Source organism: Larimichthys crocea, chromosome XVIII (genome assembly GCF_000972845.2).
Source record: "Larimichthys crocea isolate SSNF chromosome XVIII, L_crocea_2.0, whole genome shotgun sequence".
NCBI classification, from domain to species: Eukaryota; Metazoa; Chordata; class Actinopteri; family Sciaenidae; genus Larimichthys; species Larimichthys crocea.
Window position 1 is genome coordinate 16,821,309 of NC_040028.1, and position 16,337 is coordinate 16,837,645.

The following is a 16,337-nucleotide window of genomic DNA, read 5'->3' on the forward strand; positions in this document are numbered from 1 at the left end:
CCAGACAAGATACTGATCTTAAAAATGAAGGAAACTCTTCATCAGCTGGTACGGCTTTGAAATAACATCCCTTCATCTTCATTTCCACTCATATCTTTTAGTTAACAGCATTTCTGTATCAGCCACAAGGTTACTAATGATGGTACAAGCTGATCTAAATATAAATTCTCTCTGATTTTCTGAGCTCGGTGTTAGATATTTAACATAACCTTAAGTAACAAACATGAATCTTAACATATCGTATTTAAATAAAACACAGTGAGGACGCAGAGCAGATTGTACAGTTGATGATTTATTAAACCGTGATGGGTTGGTGGTGACATTTATTGCATAAAGGTCTGTGTGAAAGAACCAAAAGCTGCAGTGAACGTACGGTAGGCTGAATGTTTGCTGTGGGAAATATGTAGGATTAAACTTCAAACCCCTCGGTTGCAGTCGATGACGTCAAACTGCTGTCATACACAAACTGTAAAATGATTCTGTATATGGAAAGAACACTGTAAATGAAATAAAATACATTCAAAGACATCAACTGAAACATACACTGTGCATTGCATAGGGACAAATTTAATATTTACACAATAGCTCCAGGAGAGAAAAACATACTGTAAGTGCAATGTTGCCACCCAGTGGCTGGATCTCCTCGTAACAGCATCCGAGCAGGACCTCTTCTGTATTTTTTGTTTTTTCCCCCTTGATTCTCTCTCAAAAGGAAAATCCTAAAACAAACTACATTCTCTCATCATGTCTGCACACAAAGGCTCTGGTCAAATATATAATGGATTTTACTCACACTATTTTCAAACTGTAAAGTGAGTTTAGTACATTTTATGTTTGTTGACCTGCGGATGGAGTGCAATCTGGTTTGCAAGTCAACAGATGGCTTCATTTGAATTTACAGTCTTTGCTATGGCTTTTGGGAAAAATATATATATTTTCACGCTTGTTAAGGCACTTGATTCACTGGAAATACTCTGCATAAAAAACATCCAATTTATATACCAGCAAGCTTCACAGTTTATTACACATTAAGTCCCGTTTTTCTCTTAATGCAAATGCTCTCATTTTTTTCCTGCAGGGTGGGAAATAAACTGTTGGTTGTGCGTTTTAAATTCACAAATCTGTAATTATTGAATATAGTTGAGATGTGTGTCATATTTTTGCATTATAATGAAATGATTCCCTAAGTCATCTCACATTAATCATGTTAGGTTTTGGCTTTAACTTAAACTGTGCAATATTCAGGCATCACTCCTGTTACCCTGTTCTCATTTCAAAATTATTTTTCTTTTGCAGTTTGGTTGTCAGTTTTTTTTTCAATGCTGAATGCTGCTCACAGAGCTCGCACATGTCAAGTTTACACAGTCCACTCACGGATCTCATTGTCTCTGTAAAGAGGACATTTAGTCCATCCTCTATATAGTGTCAGGCTTCAGTGCCAGTTTGCATCTGAAATATCACTCCTCACTGTGTCTTCCAAAATCAATCTTTCTGACCCCGAAAGTTCAGCCCTGCTTCCTTCCTCTCCTCCCTGTCAGCCAAACTTTCTGGTTGGGTGTCTATACCGCCAGGTCATCTTGGCGAGCCCGGCTGCTGCTCCCGCTGGTCTTACTCAGGCGGCGTTTGTCCCTCATGTAGCCGGAGTGCAGCAGAGGAGATGGCGAGCAGCTGTTGGGCAGCTCCGTGAGCGCCTGTTCGTATCTCAGCCTCAGGAAGTCTTCCTCGTCCTCCACGTTGTCGCAGCTGTGATTGCGCTCTGTGGCCAAGTTAACCGAGTTCTGCTGCAGCGCCATCCTGTTGTTGAAGGGATGAGAGGCCATGGAGGTCATGGGGTTCATGGAGCTCTGGGCTGCCAGACACTGGCTGAAGTCAGGGGGTGGGGTGCAGGAGGCTGAGGGCCGTGGTGGACTGTTGGGCTCCAAGGCTGCAGATACGGCCACGGTCACAGTTCTTTGGTTGTTCCTCTGTATCACCTTCTTGTGTACACACCTCCTGATGCTCTTCCAGCCGAGGTTATAGAGCTCCAACACGGAGAGCAGCAGAGACACCCCAGCCACCACCAGCATGAATACGATGAAGACATTCTTCTCTGTGGGCCGGGACATGTAGCAGTTCACAGGGTTGGGGCAGGGCCAACGCTGGCACAGGTACAACGCATTGAGGAACACCCCGTAGATCATGTACTGAACCACAATAAATATCACCTCCATCACTGTACGGAGCAGGATGCTCAGCATGTAAGTCTGCAGCAACGCTCCTTTCAGGCGAACACGGCCAGTCCCATCAGATGTGAAACCTTTTCCACTCTCCTTCTGCTGGAGGTATTCTTTCTCTCCCTCCAGGTCTCCTTCACCTTCCCCTCTCGCCTCCCTTTCCTCCTGCTCCTTCTTCTTCTTCTTCTCCTCCCTGCGCACAATGTGCATGGCATGGCCCATGTAGATGAGGGACGGCGTGGAGACAAAGACAATCTGCAGCACCCAGTAGCGGATGTGTGCGATGGGGAAGGCGCTGTCATAACAAACGTTGGTGCAACCGGGCTGCTGAGTGTCACACAGGAAATCGCTCTGCTCGTCGCCCCAGGAGGACTCAGCTGCCGTGCCCAGCACCAGGATGCGAAAGATGAAGAGGATGGTGAGCCAGACCTTCCCGACCGAGGTGGAGTGTTCCTGGACCTCCTCTAGGAAATTCCCCAGGAGACTCCAGTCCCCCATCACTGCTCACAGACCTGAGACACAAAGACCGAAGAAGGAGGAGAGAAAGGGTGGGAAGAGGGTGCACTAGAGGTGAAAAGTCACTGAGGAGAAGAGGAGGAGGATGGACAGAGAGAAAAGAGAAATACAGATCATCAGTCACAGTCAGCTGTAGGTCCTCTATATTCCTGCAGATGAAATGACCTGGGTGTGCGTATGTGGCATCATATGCACAGAAATAGCCTCTCTGCCTGTGAATTGCTTGAGGACTGGTCACTGGCATGAGAACAACCATTTTCCCATGAGAGAGAGAGAGAGCGACGGCGGGAGAGGAAGTTCAGGAGTCATGTAAAAGTAAATAATGAGTTTGTTTTCTGAAAAATGATTCAATATTATGTTATGTGTGTGTTTAAATTATGTATGACCGACAGGCCACCACGGGGAAAGTCAAAGCTTGGAGACTTTGTCCCTTTTAATGCCGTGACCCGGTCCCCATCTCGCCTGTGGACCAACAGACTTCACTCACAGCAGAGCATCAGCTTTGATGTCCACTGATGTCCTCCGCCTCCCCATCTGATCTATCTGAGCGCGTCAATCAGATCCCTCCAACTATCCGCCGTGTGTGTCTGCTTCCACCTCTTGACTCCGGCATTAGTGAGAGTTTGGGTAAGACCCAAACATGGCAGTGACAGGCTGGCAGGTCTCAGCTGAGAATAACCCTATAAGGAAGTTCACCAGACAGCTTTAAGAGAGCAATAAATGACCCCCATCATTGAGGGGTTAAGAAAACCCGCCGAGCCTCTTCACAGGGGTGACCTCTGACATCTATATGCACTATATACTCATGTCCACCGCCAGCTTTTAGTACACAACTAGGCATCAAAGTCAGATGAGTTATAACACAAAATAAAGTAACAATCTGACAGGTTTTCCGACACGTCACACATGTGAAATTACTGCCCTACTTGGCAAGGTTATAGAAAAATGTATACATTCTTTAAAAGCTGTATGTTAAAGAGACAAACTGTTATTTTAATGGTGCCAGGCAGGACATACAGTATAATCACTACAGAGAGTGAAAAAAGAGTTAATGTTCTTTCTTACCACCGCTCGCCTTCTTCCAAGTGTAATCCATGAGCGGTTGCTTCAGTATCTGTTGTCCACTGTGCTTTGAATTGCCTGGCTGACACTGGATGTGTATGAGAGAGATGGTTTAAATGACCATTACTATCTGTCCCTCTGTCCGTCTCTCCCTTTCTCGGTGTCTCTATGAAGTATATATATGGCAATAAGATGGAAAATCAGAGCGTTGTGCTCTTTATCTGTAAAGCAGGGAGAGGAGGGAAACAAAAACACCCCCATAAAAACATGTGGGAGAGGAAACTTCACGCACAATCCTGATACGTCAACGCATACCATAGGCAAGTTTGTGGTCTGACACTTGTTTTCCGGCATGCACCTTAATACCATTTAACGTCACACTGGTCACAGTTGGGAGACCAGTTGAAATATTAGTGAGTTAAGTAGTAGTAGAGGCTCAAGGGCCTCCCCGGATAAAGCTGATGATCTTTACTGGAAGTAAATCACAGCAAGGCAGAGAGTCAGGGGAGGAAGGGAGTCAGTCCAGCCAGCACAATGGCAGGAGGTGCACATTAAAACAGCCATGTGCTTATCAGCTATTACTGACATCAGACTTTCCTCACCTGTGCCGACAATACATCTCCCCCTGGACTAATTCAAAGTGGTACAATGATATTATAGATCCTCTAGCAACAATGTCAGTATGTGAAAATATTCTGCTCTGAAAAAAAAATGGACAAACATGATCAAAAAGTATCAAAGTATTATATAATATTGTATAAAAGTTAAAGGTCCAGTGTGTAGGATTTAGTGTCACCTAGCGATGAAGTTGCAGATTATAAGAAGCTTGTAAGAATAAATGTACATTCAAAGTCCATCAGAGTTTGGTTTGTCTGTTCTGGGCTATTGTAGACAAATTGTGCTTTCTGTGGAAGCTTATCACTCTAAAGTGTTAATTTTGAGACGATCAAAACACAACAATTCTTATTCTCAGGTGATTATACCCCGACGAAAACATACTAATGAATATTGTTACTCTATTCCTTTAAAGAAATACTTCTAAAAAATTAAACGCTGGGACTGTAAGAGACTGCCAAAGTTATTAGACTTTAGCTCTTTAACTATTTCTCTCAAAAACAATGTCACGGTGGCATGAGATAGAAATTGAGGCGATCACCAAAGTTAGTAGGATTCATCTTCCGGCCGGGCACCATGAATATAAAACAACAAAAGATATTTAAGTTTGGAAGTGGTGTAAGTTTGCTAGTACTAAAAATCATCATATTTGAAAATACACTTTAAAGAAAAAGTACAATTAACTCTTAAATGTAGAATAGAAATACAAAATAACAAATCCTCAAGGAAAATATAGTATTTCTACCTCAACACTGTACTTATAGTACTTAAACGTGCCTACTTCCCACCCTTAGTGTAGTAATGTGGTCTGTCAGTCTGGGAACAAACATAAAAGAATACTAACAGTACAATCATCAGGGCAGCGGTGGGAATGGGAGCATTTTTTCCTGAGAAAAACTGCGTTCAGATCAGCTGGGGAGAGGCAGAGGTCTTAGTCTCTTTGCCCTTCCCTCGACTACCTCTTCCTGTTCTCAGAGGAAGCAATCTCAAACAATATGATTTCCGAAGGACAAAAGGAACAAGGTATTAAAAGGAGTGGGAGGCAGGGGCTGACAGAGAGGTTACAGCCGGGCTATTCCTACACTGTAAGAGCACCTTTCCGTGATGGTTGTCTGTCATACATGTGCTCCTGTTGTCTGTCTGGAAGCCTGGCAATAACCATGGATTTACTGGGATGAATTGCGCCCTTTGCCGAGCAGTCTGGTTTGCCTGTACACCATCATGGCTGTCATATTTGTTTATAATCTCTGTGGCAGAGTGATGGAGAAGTACTAGGCAATCTGGTTAGAAGATATTCAGAACGTGTGTAGTGCGCAAGCGGGGTACAATGCACCTCTGAGTTATTTCTTTTTGACGTAGATCGTCAGCGTCAGGGGTGATCTCTGAGTCTTTCTCCATACCTTTGCATGTGTCATGTACCGAGAAAAGAGTTTGTGAGTTATGGAAAAAAAAAGGAGTCCAGGATAGGTGTTAGGGAGATATATGTAAACAAAGCGAGAAGGAAGAGTGTGTGAACTGTGGCCAAAAAAAGTACAGTCATTTCACCACTCCGGTGTCAAACTTGAACTGGCTGTATTTAAATTTCCAGTCAGATGTGCGCGCACCGACACTGAGCTGGTCTGGACAGCAGCCAGGTCAGCTCAGAGAGAAATAGCAGCTACTAAACTGCATCGCTGTGAAGTGACGGCTGCTGCTGTGACTCGCTGCAGAGCAACAGGAATAAATGCTGTGTGTTTTCTCTACCCTGCAACACAACAGTAAATCCTCCCAGCCTGTTGGACCAGTCTCAATGTTGCCTTAGAGGGCAGCGACTCTTGTTTTAAGGATGGTATGGGAATGAGACAGCACCTCGGGCTGAAGAAAATCCCCTCCAGGGAAGTTTTATAGGACCATCAAGTCATGTTTTTATTGCTGCACGGTGGCACATGGAGCAGTGGTTTCACTCTCTTGGGTGTAATTTTTGTGTCATAACAGATGGACGCCATTTCTCTGCCCTTGTGGCATTTAGTTTTTTAAATCTCAGACTAAAACAGACACAGATTTTCAGGACAACGACAAAAACACCTGCCTAAAAAAAGCTTTGTAGTTGATTCGAAGAACTTAAAAACTCTTTCCCATCACTAGCTGGTTCCCCTTTAGACTGCAGTCTGTATGCACAGACCTGGAACAACAGGGGGCAGGGTTGATTTAAACATTCCTTCAGTGATCTGCACCTTTCAGCACTAAGCCATGTTTGACAGACTCCGGATCCTCATAGAGGAACAGGATACACTGCCTGCTCCATGCTGTCCTCATAAACATACAGACAATTAGATGATGGGGTGTACATTTTTTTCTTTTTTCTCTGGCTTGCTTCCCTTTACGGGGCCATGTTTAGACTAACATCAACAGAGGAAAAAGTATACACACGGTGTTGTGGATTAAGTACAATTGTGTTATATGTGTCTGAGAGGATTTACAGGAGACAAAGTCAATTTCTCAGCAATGATCCCGGCAACCACATAGCCTGACAAAGTCATTTATCATTTTCATTAGAGAGTAAAGCACAGAGGAGAAATCCTAGAAAACTATCTACAGTATTTGACATATGCTAGAGGGACAAATTAGGCCCTGCAGGCTCACAATGGAGTTAGACTCTAAAAATATCTTGGAAAACCAAATTTGGCTTGCTGCTGTGTGATATCTTTAACAAGCACGGCTCCAGATCACAAAAATGTCAAATATATATATATATATTTTTAAAAGAAACATAACACCAGCCTCAGACCACAACAATAACAATGCTTTGCCGACTTAATGTTAACTACTGAGAATAACCGTGCAGTGCTGCTGTGTTTTATTTGACACATCGTTGCTCTTTGTATCAAAAAATGAACAGTGATCTCAAGATTTTCATCCTTAGCGCTTCCAAACTACAAGTACCACATGTCTCCGATTTAAATCTTGTACATTCGATAATAACCTCAGATATTCCATATTTTTTTATTTGATTTAACCTTTATTTAACCAGGAATGGTCCCATTGAGATTAAAAATCTCTTTTTCAAGGGAGTCCTGGGCACGACGGACAAGTCGTCAAGTCAATTAACACAGACGATATTATAACACAAGTACAGCATAAGCCATGAATTCAACATCAGTTAAAAATGCATGCACTAATCTTGGAAGCAATACTTTAAATGTAATGAACAGCGAACTTCCCCCATGCTAGATTTGTTCATTCTCCTTATTAAAACTTTTCTGTTTCTCACTTGTTGATTATCTGACAGGTTATGAATATTTTTGCACTCTCATGAAAAAAGTCCACCCCTCCCTGATTAAGTGAGTAAAGTTACCATGTGGATAAATTCATATCAAGTGACCCCAAACAAGAAGACCTCTGCTGGGAGCTCTGTATAACAAAAATATCTTTGCTGGTAGCACTTCACTTGAATTTGTAGTGTTGTGACAGCTCAGCAACGTTTCAGTGGAACTGCCACAGCGGAGGAGCATGAGGAAAATGTCAGGCCAACCACACAACTGCTGTGCGCTAATACGTCCATACAAAAGTTTCATCAGTCTCATTTGGCATCAAGACCTGCATATGGGATGCCAGACATACTCAGGCTGCAGATATTCTGCTCAGAGGTTATTTTTACTCTCTGAGTGATTGAAGCTGTTTCATTTCACTTATTTCAGCACAGCAAAGAAAATTAATACGGATTATTAGTTTTATTATAATGACTGCTTGCGCGTGTGTCAAAGTACAAGCTTAAAAGACACACACGATATATATGAAGCGCGGCTTTTAAACTTTGATTTTAACATGTGTGTGTGTGTGGATCAATCCCAGAATGCATCACAGCAGCTGTTTCGCTCGGTTGGCGTGGATATCACTCCCATGAGTGCGTGGATTACGATCAAGGATGAGCATGTTTAAGTTTAGCGGTAGTGGCTCTGGGTGAGTTAGGGATAGTGTGACCCACAGAGTGGATCTGGTGCGAGATGAAGGTTGAGAGCACTTTGTTGAGTCACCTGTTGCCACCACTTACAGGCCGGCGTGGATCTCGGCTGCCATATATCAGTCACACCAACAGAAGCCAGCGGGCCCGATGTGCTGCCTGCTACCTTACATGGCTCTTCATCTACCCACTACTGTACACAGACCCACAGCCCTGTTATGATCTATTGTTTAGCTGCCTATGGTATTAGACTGGAACCGTCGGGCCAGACAGCTGCAAGGTGTTTCATGGAGGAAAATTCAGAGTAACACACTCCCAACTGAAGTTCTTGGATAGCTACAATTTCTGGAGGAGGAAGGGGAGTGAAGATTAGATGTTTGGACTTGTTTTGAGCTTGTGTTTATTTAGGATTTCATTTCCATAGTCAGTCATGTAAATTCATAGCTCGTTATGTTCCACTGAAACATAAAAGTCTGTTTCAGGACTTCACTGGAAGTCGAGAGCCAAACTAAATCCACGCTCTTCAGTTTCAAACAGGAAAAGACAAAGACTCGCTTTGCCTGAAAGTGTGTAACAGATTCATTGTGCCTCATTTAAATGATGCTCTCTAAATAAATTTTTATCTGTCTAGTCTTATATATCTGATTTTAGAAGGCTAGATGTAAAAACAACTACTTTTACTCACAGCAAATACAGTTGTAAGGTACTTTACTGCGGTGTTAATGTTTTGCTACTTTTCACTTTATTTCAGGGAGACAAAATAGCATTCATTCATAGTTTTTATAATTGGTTGATACATTTTTGATAGCACATCTTGTCAATTGAGATGAATTAACAGCTGTATGAATTCTTGCCCTTGTCAAGGCCAACGAAAAGTTAGTTTAGTGCACTCATCAGCTTGAAATTTCAGCAAGAAAATTAATAACTACCCTAACCTCATCTACTTTTTTATTAATTTTTGTGTAGATACAATAAATTGTGATTGCATTTAATCAGAATTTGGCCCTGAGACACCACAGAGATGAATATATATATACATATATATAAACTCTCCAAGTCGTCATACAGTATCTACACATTGCTTTGTTGTGGCTCTATTTGAAAGGTATCCTGCGCAGAACTTTGTTTGAGTATATGTGTCTCCTCAGAGAGTTATGAGGAGAGAGGACGCAGAGAGAGGGAGGCAGAGCGAGATGAAAGGAGTGAGAGTGAGGAGGGTGACAACTGTACCTGCCAGGGAGGACAGAGAGTCTAATGCACACCAGGCCTCCTGCACAATCTCTACAAGATATCATCTCTTCCTCAGAGACTCAGAGACTCCACTGCTGTAGTTTTGTAGTAGGGATGCTTAAACTGTTTATCTAAATTTCTGCATCCTTTGAGTCCTCACTAAGAGTTTTCTGATGACTCTGATGTCACATTTGATGTTCATTTGGTGGCTTACCTGCTTTTTTGCCGCTGTCTGATTGGCTGTTTCTGATCCAATCCTTATCTGTCCCTCCGGTGAGACAAGTCTTCCTTTAGCTCAGTGGACAAACAGCAGGTGAAGATGCAGGGTTGAGCTGAGTACCTTCTTCTTCTTCTTGTGATCATCAGCTGGCTCTCAAGGATGCCGTCTGAGCTTCGTGTTGTTCCAACACCAAACTGTTAGTCCACACGGGGGGCACGAGAAGAAAAGCAGGGGCATCACGAGAGAGTGTTTGCCCCTCCACGTCCCTCCCTTCTGTCTCTCCTCCTCCATCTCCTCCTCCTCCTCCCCTTTTCTTCTTACATCCCTGGTGCTCTATTTTTTGCTGGGAAGCATTCCTCGGGAGGGGAAGTGGAATTGTTTTCTGGGATCAATGAGCAAATCCGCCCGGAGTCAACTTCCAGAGTGCTCTTATTTACTGTGTGTGCTCCTTGAAGGGTTTACAGCTCTCAACTCTTGTCTGTGTGGTTTTGATAGATTGATTCTGAAGTTAAAGCAAAGACAGAGTGATCAATGAATGAAATCAAATGTGATTTTAGCCTTATATTGGTGATGCACAGTTAAAAAATAAAGATGAATACAGACCAGTGGATACAGAAGACAGATCATGAAATCAGGTCTTACCTCAAAGACTTTGGTGTAAGTACTCTATCTTACTCCTTCCTCTCAAAGCTCGTGCCGGACTAAAACCACTTGCTGAACTTTGGGATACAAACAAAGACAGAAAAAAAAAAGCTCATCCTCCTCCCTTTTCCTTCCTTCCTCATCTTTTTCTCGTCTGCCATTCGCGGTTTTAGCCGAGGACAGTCTCTCTGCTCAGCAGCCTGCCTGCGGATACATGCTGCATTACACAATGTGAATCTTTTAGGTTTGATTCCTCCTTGCTGAAGGGCAAACGTGCATTCAAATGGCTGTAATTATATGGCGAGGGCACACAGTACATGTATATATATATATATATATATTTGTGTCATTGTTTGACTCTGCCAGCGTTACATCTGTCAAATTCACGCTTCCTTTGAGAGATGTGCTCATTGGCTTCCTTGCCCACGACACCACTCCAATGTACGTCTGGTGAATGTGAAGCTTTACCATCTGAAGCTGTTTAGCTTAGGTGAGCACAAAAACTAGAGAGAGTCTTTTATGCAAAGAACCATTGTTCTTATAATTAAACAAACGAGATGTAACGTGTTCATTAGGGAGCTTTGTAGATGGATTTTTGGAAAACCAAGATAGAAGAGGCGTCAGGGGTTATGTGTTACGTTCAAGTGACAAAGTCTTCTAGTGATTGGAGGAAATAGTGCGATGGTGTTACAGGACCAAAGATTCTGCAGAGGCAGGAGGTTGCGTTTAATGGACGGGTCACCACCAGATGTTTGGTATCACTGTACATAAACCAGTTCCTTCTGACAGTCAACATTGGTTTCTTTTAATCATAATTAACCTGTAACCTTAATCACCTTAATCATGTGGTTATACTGTAATCATGATGACAAAGGTCTTTGGATCTTGACAGAGTAGTAATCGTAATGCAAAAATGTTTCATAGCTAGTTCACGTGTTTATTTGAACTCATAACCAAACTGTTTTTACGTCTACACCTTACTAATCCTTCACCATAGTGGTGTAAGATTAAAGGTTGTTGGGATTTTGATACAGACAGATGAACTGTTTCACTCATGAACACACACGAGAATGGGTGTCATTTAACTCTCAGCAAGAAAGTGAACACTTTCCAAACTCTCCGTTTAACTTCACTGAACAGTAAATTGTTCCTCTGGTGCAGTCAAAGACACCAATCACTCTTCCTTTTGTTCATTTAGTCAGTATTTAACCTCCCTGCCACTGTCATGGCCTAATCAGTGATCTGAATGGTTAAATTCTCCTCTACAACAACTGCGCCTTTCACCGCCGAGCCTAGAAAATGTATAAATAGCAGGAGAAACCAAGTGATTAGAATCTCATGACAAACCCTGTTAGACCTCTGGCCAGGAGCTGACCTTGCAGTGTCATATCTGGTGTATCAATCCTAAAATATTCAATCTAATTCTTTTCTTTCTTGCTCTTACAAGAGAAAAAACAGTCAGGGTGCTGCCTCAGCTTGGACTAACGCTGAGACTAGAAGCATCTTTAAAAAAGGTTCCTGGTCGTCACTGAGATTTCCGAGTTTCCTTAAACAAAAGCCCATGGAGCACCTAACATCGCTTCAGGCCTCAGTCAAACTTCCCCACTCAATGGAGTGTTTGAAGGGATGGAAAAGCTGTTGCTAATTCCTAATTACGCAGCCTTCCTTAGTTTATGGTCTGCTCTGACGTTTCCGTTGTGACGCTCATCAGCGCGGATTTAGAAGTGGAACAGCATTCACGCAGAATAACAGCATGAAGTGATTTGTAACAAAGAGGTGATGTTCCACCGCTTCACTTAATCTCATCACTTAGAGTTTCTCGGCTGTGCCAGGACGAGGCCTGAATGTTAGTGTGTTGAGAGCGAGAGCAGGGAGGCAACAACTGCATGTGTTTATGTGTGCCCCCTTGTGTGTGAACATAGTGTGTGTGTGTGTACTTGAGTGCTTGATGGAAAAAGCCCACACTGCCAGGATGCATTAGTGTAACCCACCCCACCCGCCCACCAGCCTGACCCCAGCCAGCTATTCTGCCCGTGACACAAACCCATTTCAGCTCTGCCTCGCTCGCGTCCGAGGGAAGCCAGGCTTGATGGACACGTGCTCCCGAACGGCCATCACCAACCTCGTATACACCCTCCAACTCTACTCTGTCTGGGACACGGTCAGAGAAATACGACAGCAAAATGTCAAACATCAAACTCCAGAGTTGAAAAAGTTGAGAAGAGAAGCTCAAGGTTGTTTTAGTTGTTACTGACTGGTAGATGTCAGCCCGAAATATAAGTCACTGACAGGAGTGAGCCACAGCACTGGCATGTTGTTGTTGTTGCTGCTGCAGACTTCCTGTCAATCAGACTCATTTACTGAAGTACTTTGCATTTACTGGTGAAATGTGGTCATCAGTCAAAAACATCCTGCAGCAGGAATCATTTAAAAAACATTCTCGGTCTTTCTTTATACCGCTGGCCTCTTTTTCCTTTTCTTGTGCCTTTGCCTTCTTCATTTTAGTGTGTATTAGTTTGTGCGGACAAAACAAACAAACAAACAACACTTTCACTGTTCCTTTTATTAAAATTAAAATCAATAAAAGCTCAAACACTTGAAAGAACTGAGGGTACCACTGTCTAATACGGCATACTTTATAAAGATGAACTCATGTCTTTATGAATGGTTAATAAATAATTTATTACCGCGTTGTAAATGATAAAAAGTCAGGGCAAATGGACAGTTTTGTCTCTTATCTAGCTCTTTAAATAAAGACTGAAGAATAAAGACGACATGTGAATGTGCCGAGCATCCGGATCAAAGTCCATTTATGGGACGTAAAAGGCGTGAAGTGTCCATTAGGGGCCAGGTGGTATCTTTATGTCTCTTACTGTCAATAGAGTCAATAATACATCTCTCTCTCTCTCCATATGTTAGTCTGTGGACTTTGCCCTGAACCCCATTCAATCTACTGAAGAAATTAATGATGAAATAAAAGTTGGTCAGAAATATGAATTTAGGAATAAGCTGTATCAGTACTTATCAGGATAAATTTAATCAAAATTAAATTTACAAATGTCTTTAAATTATTTATCTGTCAGTTATGCATGTATGAATGATTTATTAACAGTAAAAAAATACATGTATTACCATAATAAACTTTTATTCAGTAGTATTAAAAAGTAGTATTGAACTGGGATCCAAGTGATAAACTTTATTTAATCGTACAGCAACACTGTGCGTCCACGCGCTCGTCTAATCGACGTCTTTACCATTCAGACCGGGTTATAATTAAACCAACGCTGCTCTGTTTACAAGCCGAGAAGGAAGCACATGGTCACGGCCGTGAATTATTATCCAAAATGTTTGCTCATTATAGGGTGACAGAGCTTTGAGCCAACAGGTGAGGGATTGCGAGAAGCTGACTTGGTGGACGGTCGGTGATTCATTGTGTATTTTAGACGTCTGTCACTTGAGGCTCTGTCTGTTTCCAACACTGTCCACAGATTTAGACTGATCCTATTTCTACCAGCTGAGCATGCCGCTGTCTGGAGGCATTGATGATGAATAGGTTATGGATGCACACATGCATTATTATGTGTGTCAAGGATGGCTTTATTTCCATCAGCCCGATGTGTGTGTGAATGTTTGAGGGTTTTCTAAATACAGTTTCCTAGAAGACATGACATGCCAATAATCAATATTTGTTTAAAGTTTGCTTGAGCTTGAACACTAGCTGCCATATGGAGCTGTTAAAGGGTGTGTTTTACTGTTAATGAACACACCTTTTTAACAGCAGCCATTTTCACATGAAATAGCAGAGTGAACACAGGTGTTGCTGCAATAAATGATAGAGGACATTGATTATTATCATTTGAAACACCAGTCCAATATTTCTTCTTCTTTAATGATGTTCTTTTCTTCGTTAAAAATTAAAAGTGTTACTTGAAATCAGTAATTTGACACATTAAATAAAAGAGTAAGTAACAGCAAATGAGACAAATCATAGTATTAAATAATAAAGTCTAATTTTAGAGCCACACAAATATATCTGTGTATACGTCAGCCAGTAAGAAACTGGTGGCCAAAAGAATAGTTTTCCAATCAGAGAGCACTGTTTAGTTTATTTTTCAAACATGTCCCACCAAATTTAAGGGATCCTTATCAAAGAAATGAGTTTATGTTGGCTATGCACTTAATTAAAAATGTTTTTAAAACTTTTAAAAATGACCAAAAATAGGCCAAGTTAAAATGAACCCCTGCACACTGAAATGGCTTTACCTCGTCAGCTTTACGTCACTTCATTAGGAGCGATGTGTTTGTCTGGTTCATGCACAGGTGTAGAGACATTTGGATGGAAATATCATATATATATTATCATATATTGTGTCACACTGTCATGGGCCTGTGCTTTCCCTACAAAGACTGTTGGCCTCAGTTATCCAGTTTGGGTCGGGCTTCAGATAAAACCTTCAATCAATGCTTTTATTTTTAATGCTTTTATAAGATTACTGTTATTATTTTATTGTGTTTCTTTATGCAGAGTCAGTAACTGATGGTTTAACAAAATGAAAGCAAACAAAGCGGCAGTGGACCTTGTCGGTTCCTCCTCCTCCCTACTAAGAACAAGGTTATCAAGATGTGGAGAGAGCCGGAGGAAACATGGACTCTTAATGCCATGTTTTCCTCCCCGTGGTTTTACAGCATCCCAGTGTGCGGCCGCGGTGAAGGAGCAGCCTAACAAATACAGGAAGAGGGATATCTACGAGACCCCCTCACCCAAGACAACCGACTAACTTCAGACATGAGGACAGACGGCCGCTGTGTGTGTGCGTGCATGCGGACAGATTGACTTTGTGCGGCCTGTATGTTTCATGTGTGCGCAATGACTGAAGACAGACGAGGGGTGTATGTGTGTTTACATGCCCGCCATACATCCCTGAAAACAAACAATGAATGAAAGGACGGTATTGTTCATCGGGTACAGCCGACATGCAACCTGCAGTCACCAGCCAAAGGCAACGAAAACGCTGTTCAGGCTTTCGAAGCAAGCCCCTTCCTCCCTGCTCAACCTTTGACTGAAATTATTTGAAATCAAATAAATAAAAGAAGTCCGGCTGATTGGACACATTAAGTAGAATCACTGGTGTTTTGTATTTTTTGGGGGGGAGTTCGGTACGTTCTCTGTCTTATACGCTTTACTATCACAATGCTTTATGACTTCCTGTTCGTCCTGGTCATTGTTTAAGTGATTCAGCTTCGTTCGAGGAAACAGCATTAAAATATAAATCATTTCTCACGCCCGGTGAATGTGTGTGAGAAACTATTGCCGGTGGCTGGTTGACCGTGTGTGCAGCACTCCTATCCGTAGATAACATTGTGTCGGGCGGCTGGCTGACTGAGGAGACCTGGAGGTATGAAATCATCCTGTGCCGGGCCATGTGTTCCCCTGATAGAGACAGAGAGGGTGTTACCCTCCTCTCAAATCTACGTCCAACCCTTCAGGCAGCTCTTCCTGCCCTGGGCGATATGTACGCCCACAGTGTTCCCCTCTTACACTGCATTTCTCCGGGACCTTAGTCACCCTTCGTTCACTTTTAATCAAAAACATCCCAGTTACTTTCATCCTCCTTTTGTTTTGTTTCCTCTGTAGTTCATGAGACCATGAAACAACACCTGACTGATTCCCAGGAAAAGTACTGAGCACCTATAACGAACGTAGTTAAAGCACCTGAAAACTTGTTACTGTAATAGAAAACACCATGTCACATGTTTAAATGGTCACTATTAACTATTAAATTCACTCTCACCTTCATCACTATCACTCATTGTAGAAAAAAAGACCTGAAGACCTCATTGTACTCTCCCTGCTGATCACCAAATACCAGAGAGAAAAGGTAAGCAACCAGCTAAAGAA

General features: G+C 42.3%; 1 protein-coding gene across 3 annotated transcripts; it reads right to left on the reverse strand.

Moving 5' to 3' along the window:
- Nucleotides 1-276: 276 nt before the first annotated feature.
- On the reverse strand, nt 277-10,648 carry gja5a (gap junction protein, alpha 5a). 3 transcript variants are annotated; one of them, XM_019263116.2, is made up of 3 exons: nt 10,439-10,648; nt 9,791-10,298; nt 277-2,794 (listed from the first exon to the last, which is right to left on the reverse strand). In XM_019263116.2, exon 3 carries the CDS (start codon nt 2,709-2,711, stop codon nt 1,560-1,562), a length of 1,152 nt encoding a protein of 383 aa, XP_019118661.1. In that variant the 5' UTR covers nt 2,712-2,794; nt 9,791-10,298; nt 10,439-10,648; the 3' UTR covers nt 277-1,559. The 3 variants fall into 3 exon arrangements, with proteins under 3 accessions (XP_019118661.1, XP_010749760.1, XP_027146920.1); XM_010751458.3 differs by lacking the exons at nt 9,791-10,298; nt 10,439-10,648 and adding an exon at nt 3,795-4,675; XM_027291119.1 differs by lacking the exons at nt 9,791-10,298; nt 10,439-10,648 and adding an exon at nt 3,217-3,721.
- Nucleotides 10,649-16,337: the final 5,689 nt, after the last annotated feature.

Excerpts from the sequence above, each read along its gene's own strand:
- gja5a (XM_019263116.2), bottom strand. The coding sequence starts at position 2,711 with ATGGGGGACTGGAGTCTCCTGGGGAATTTCCTAGAGGAGGTCCAGGAA.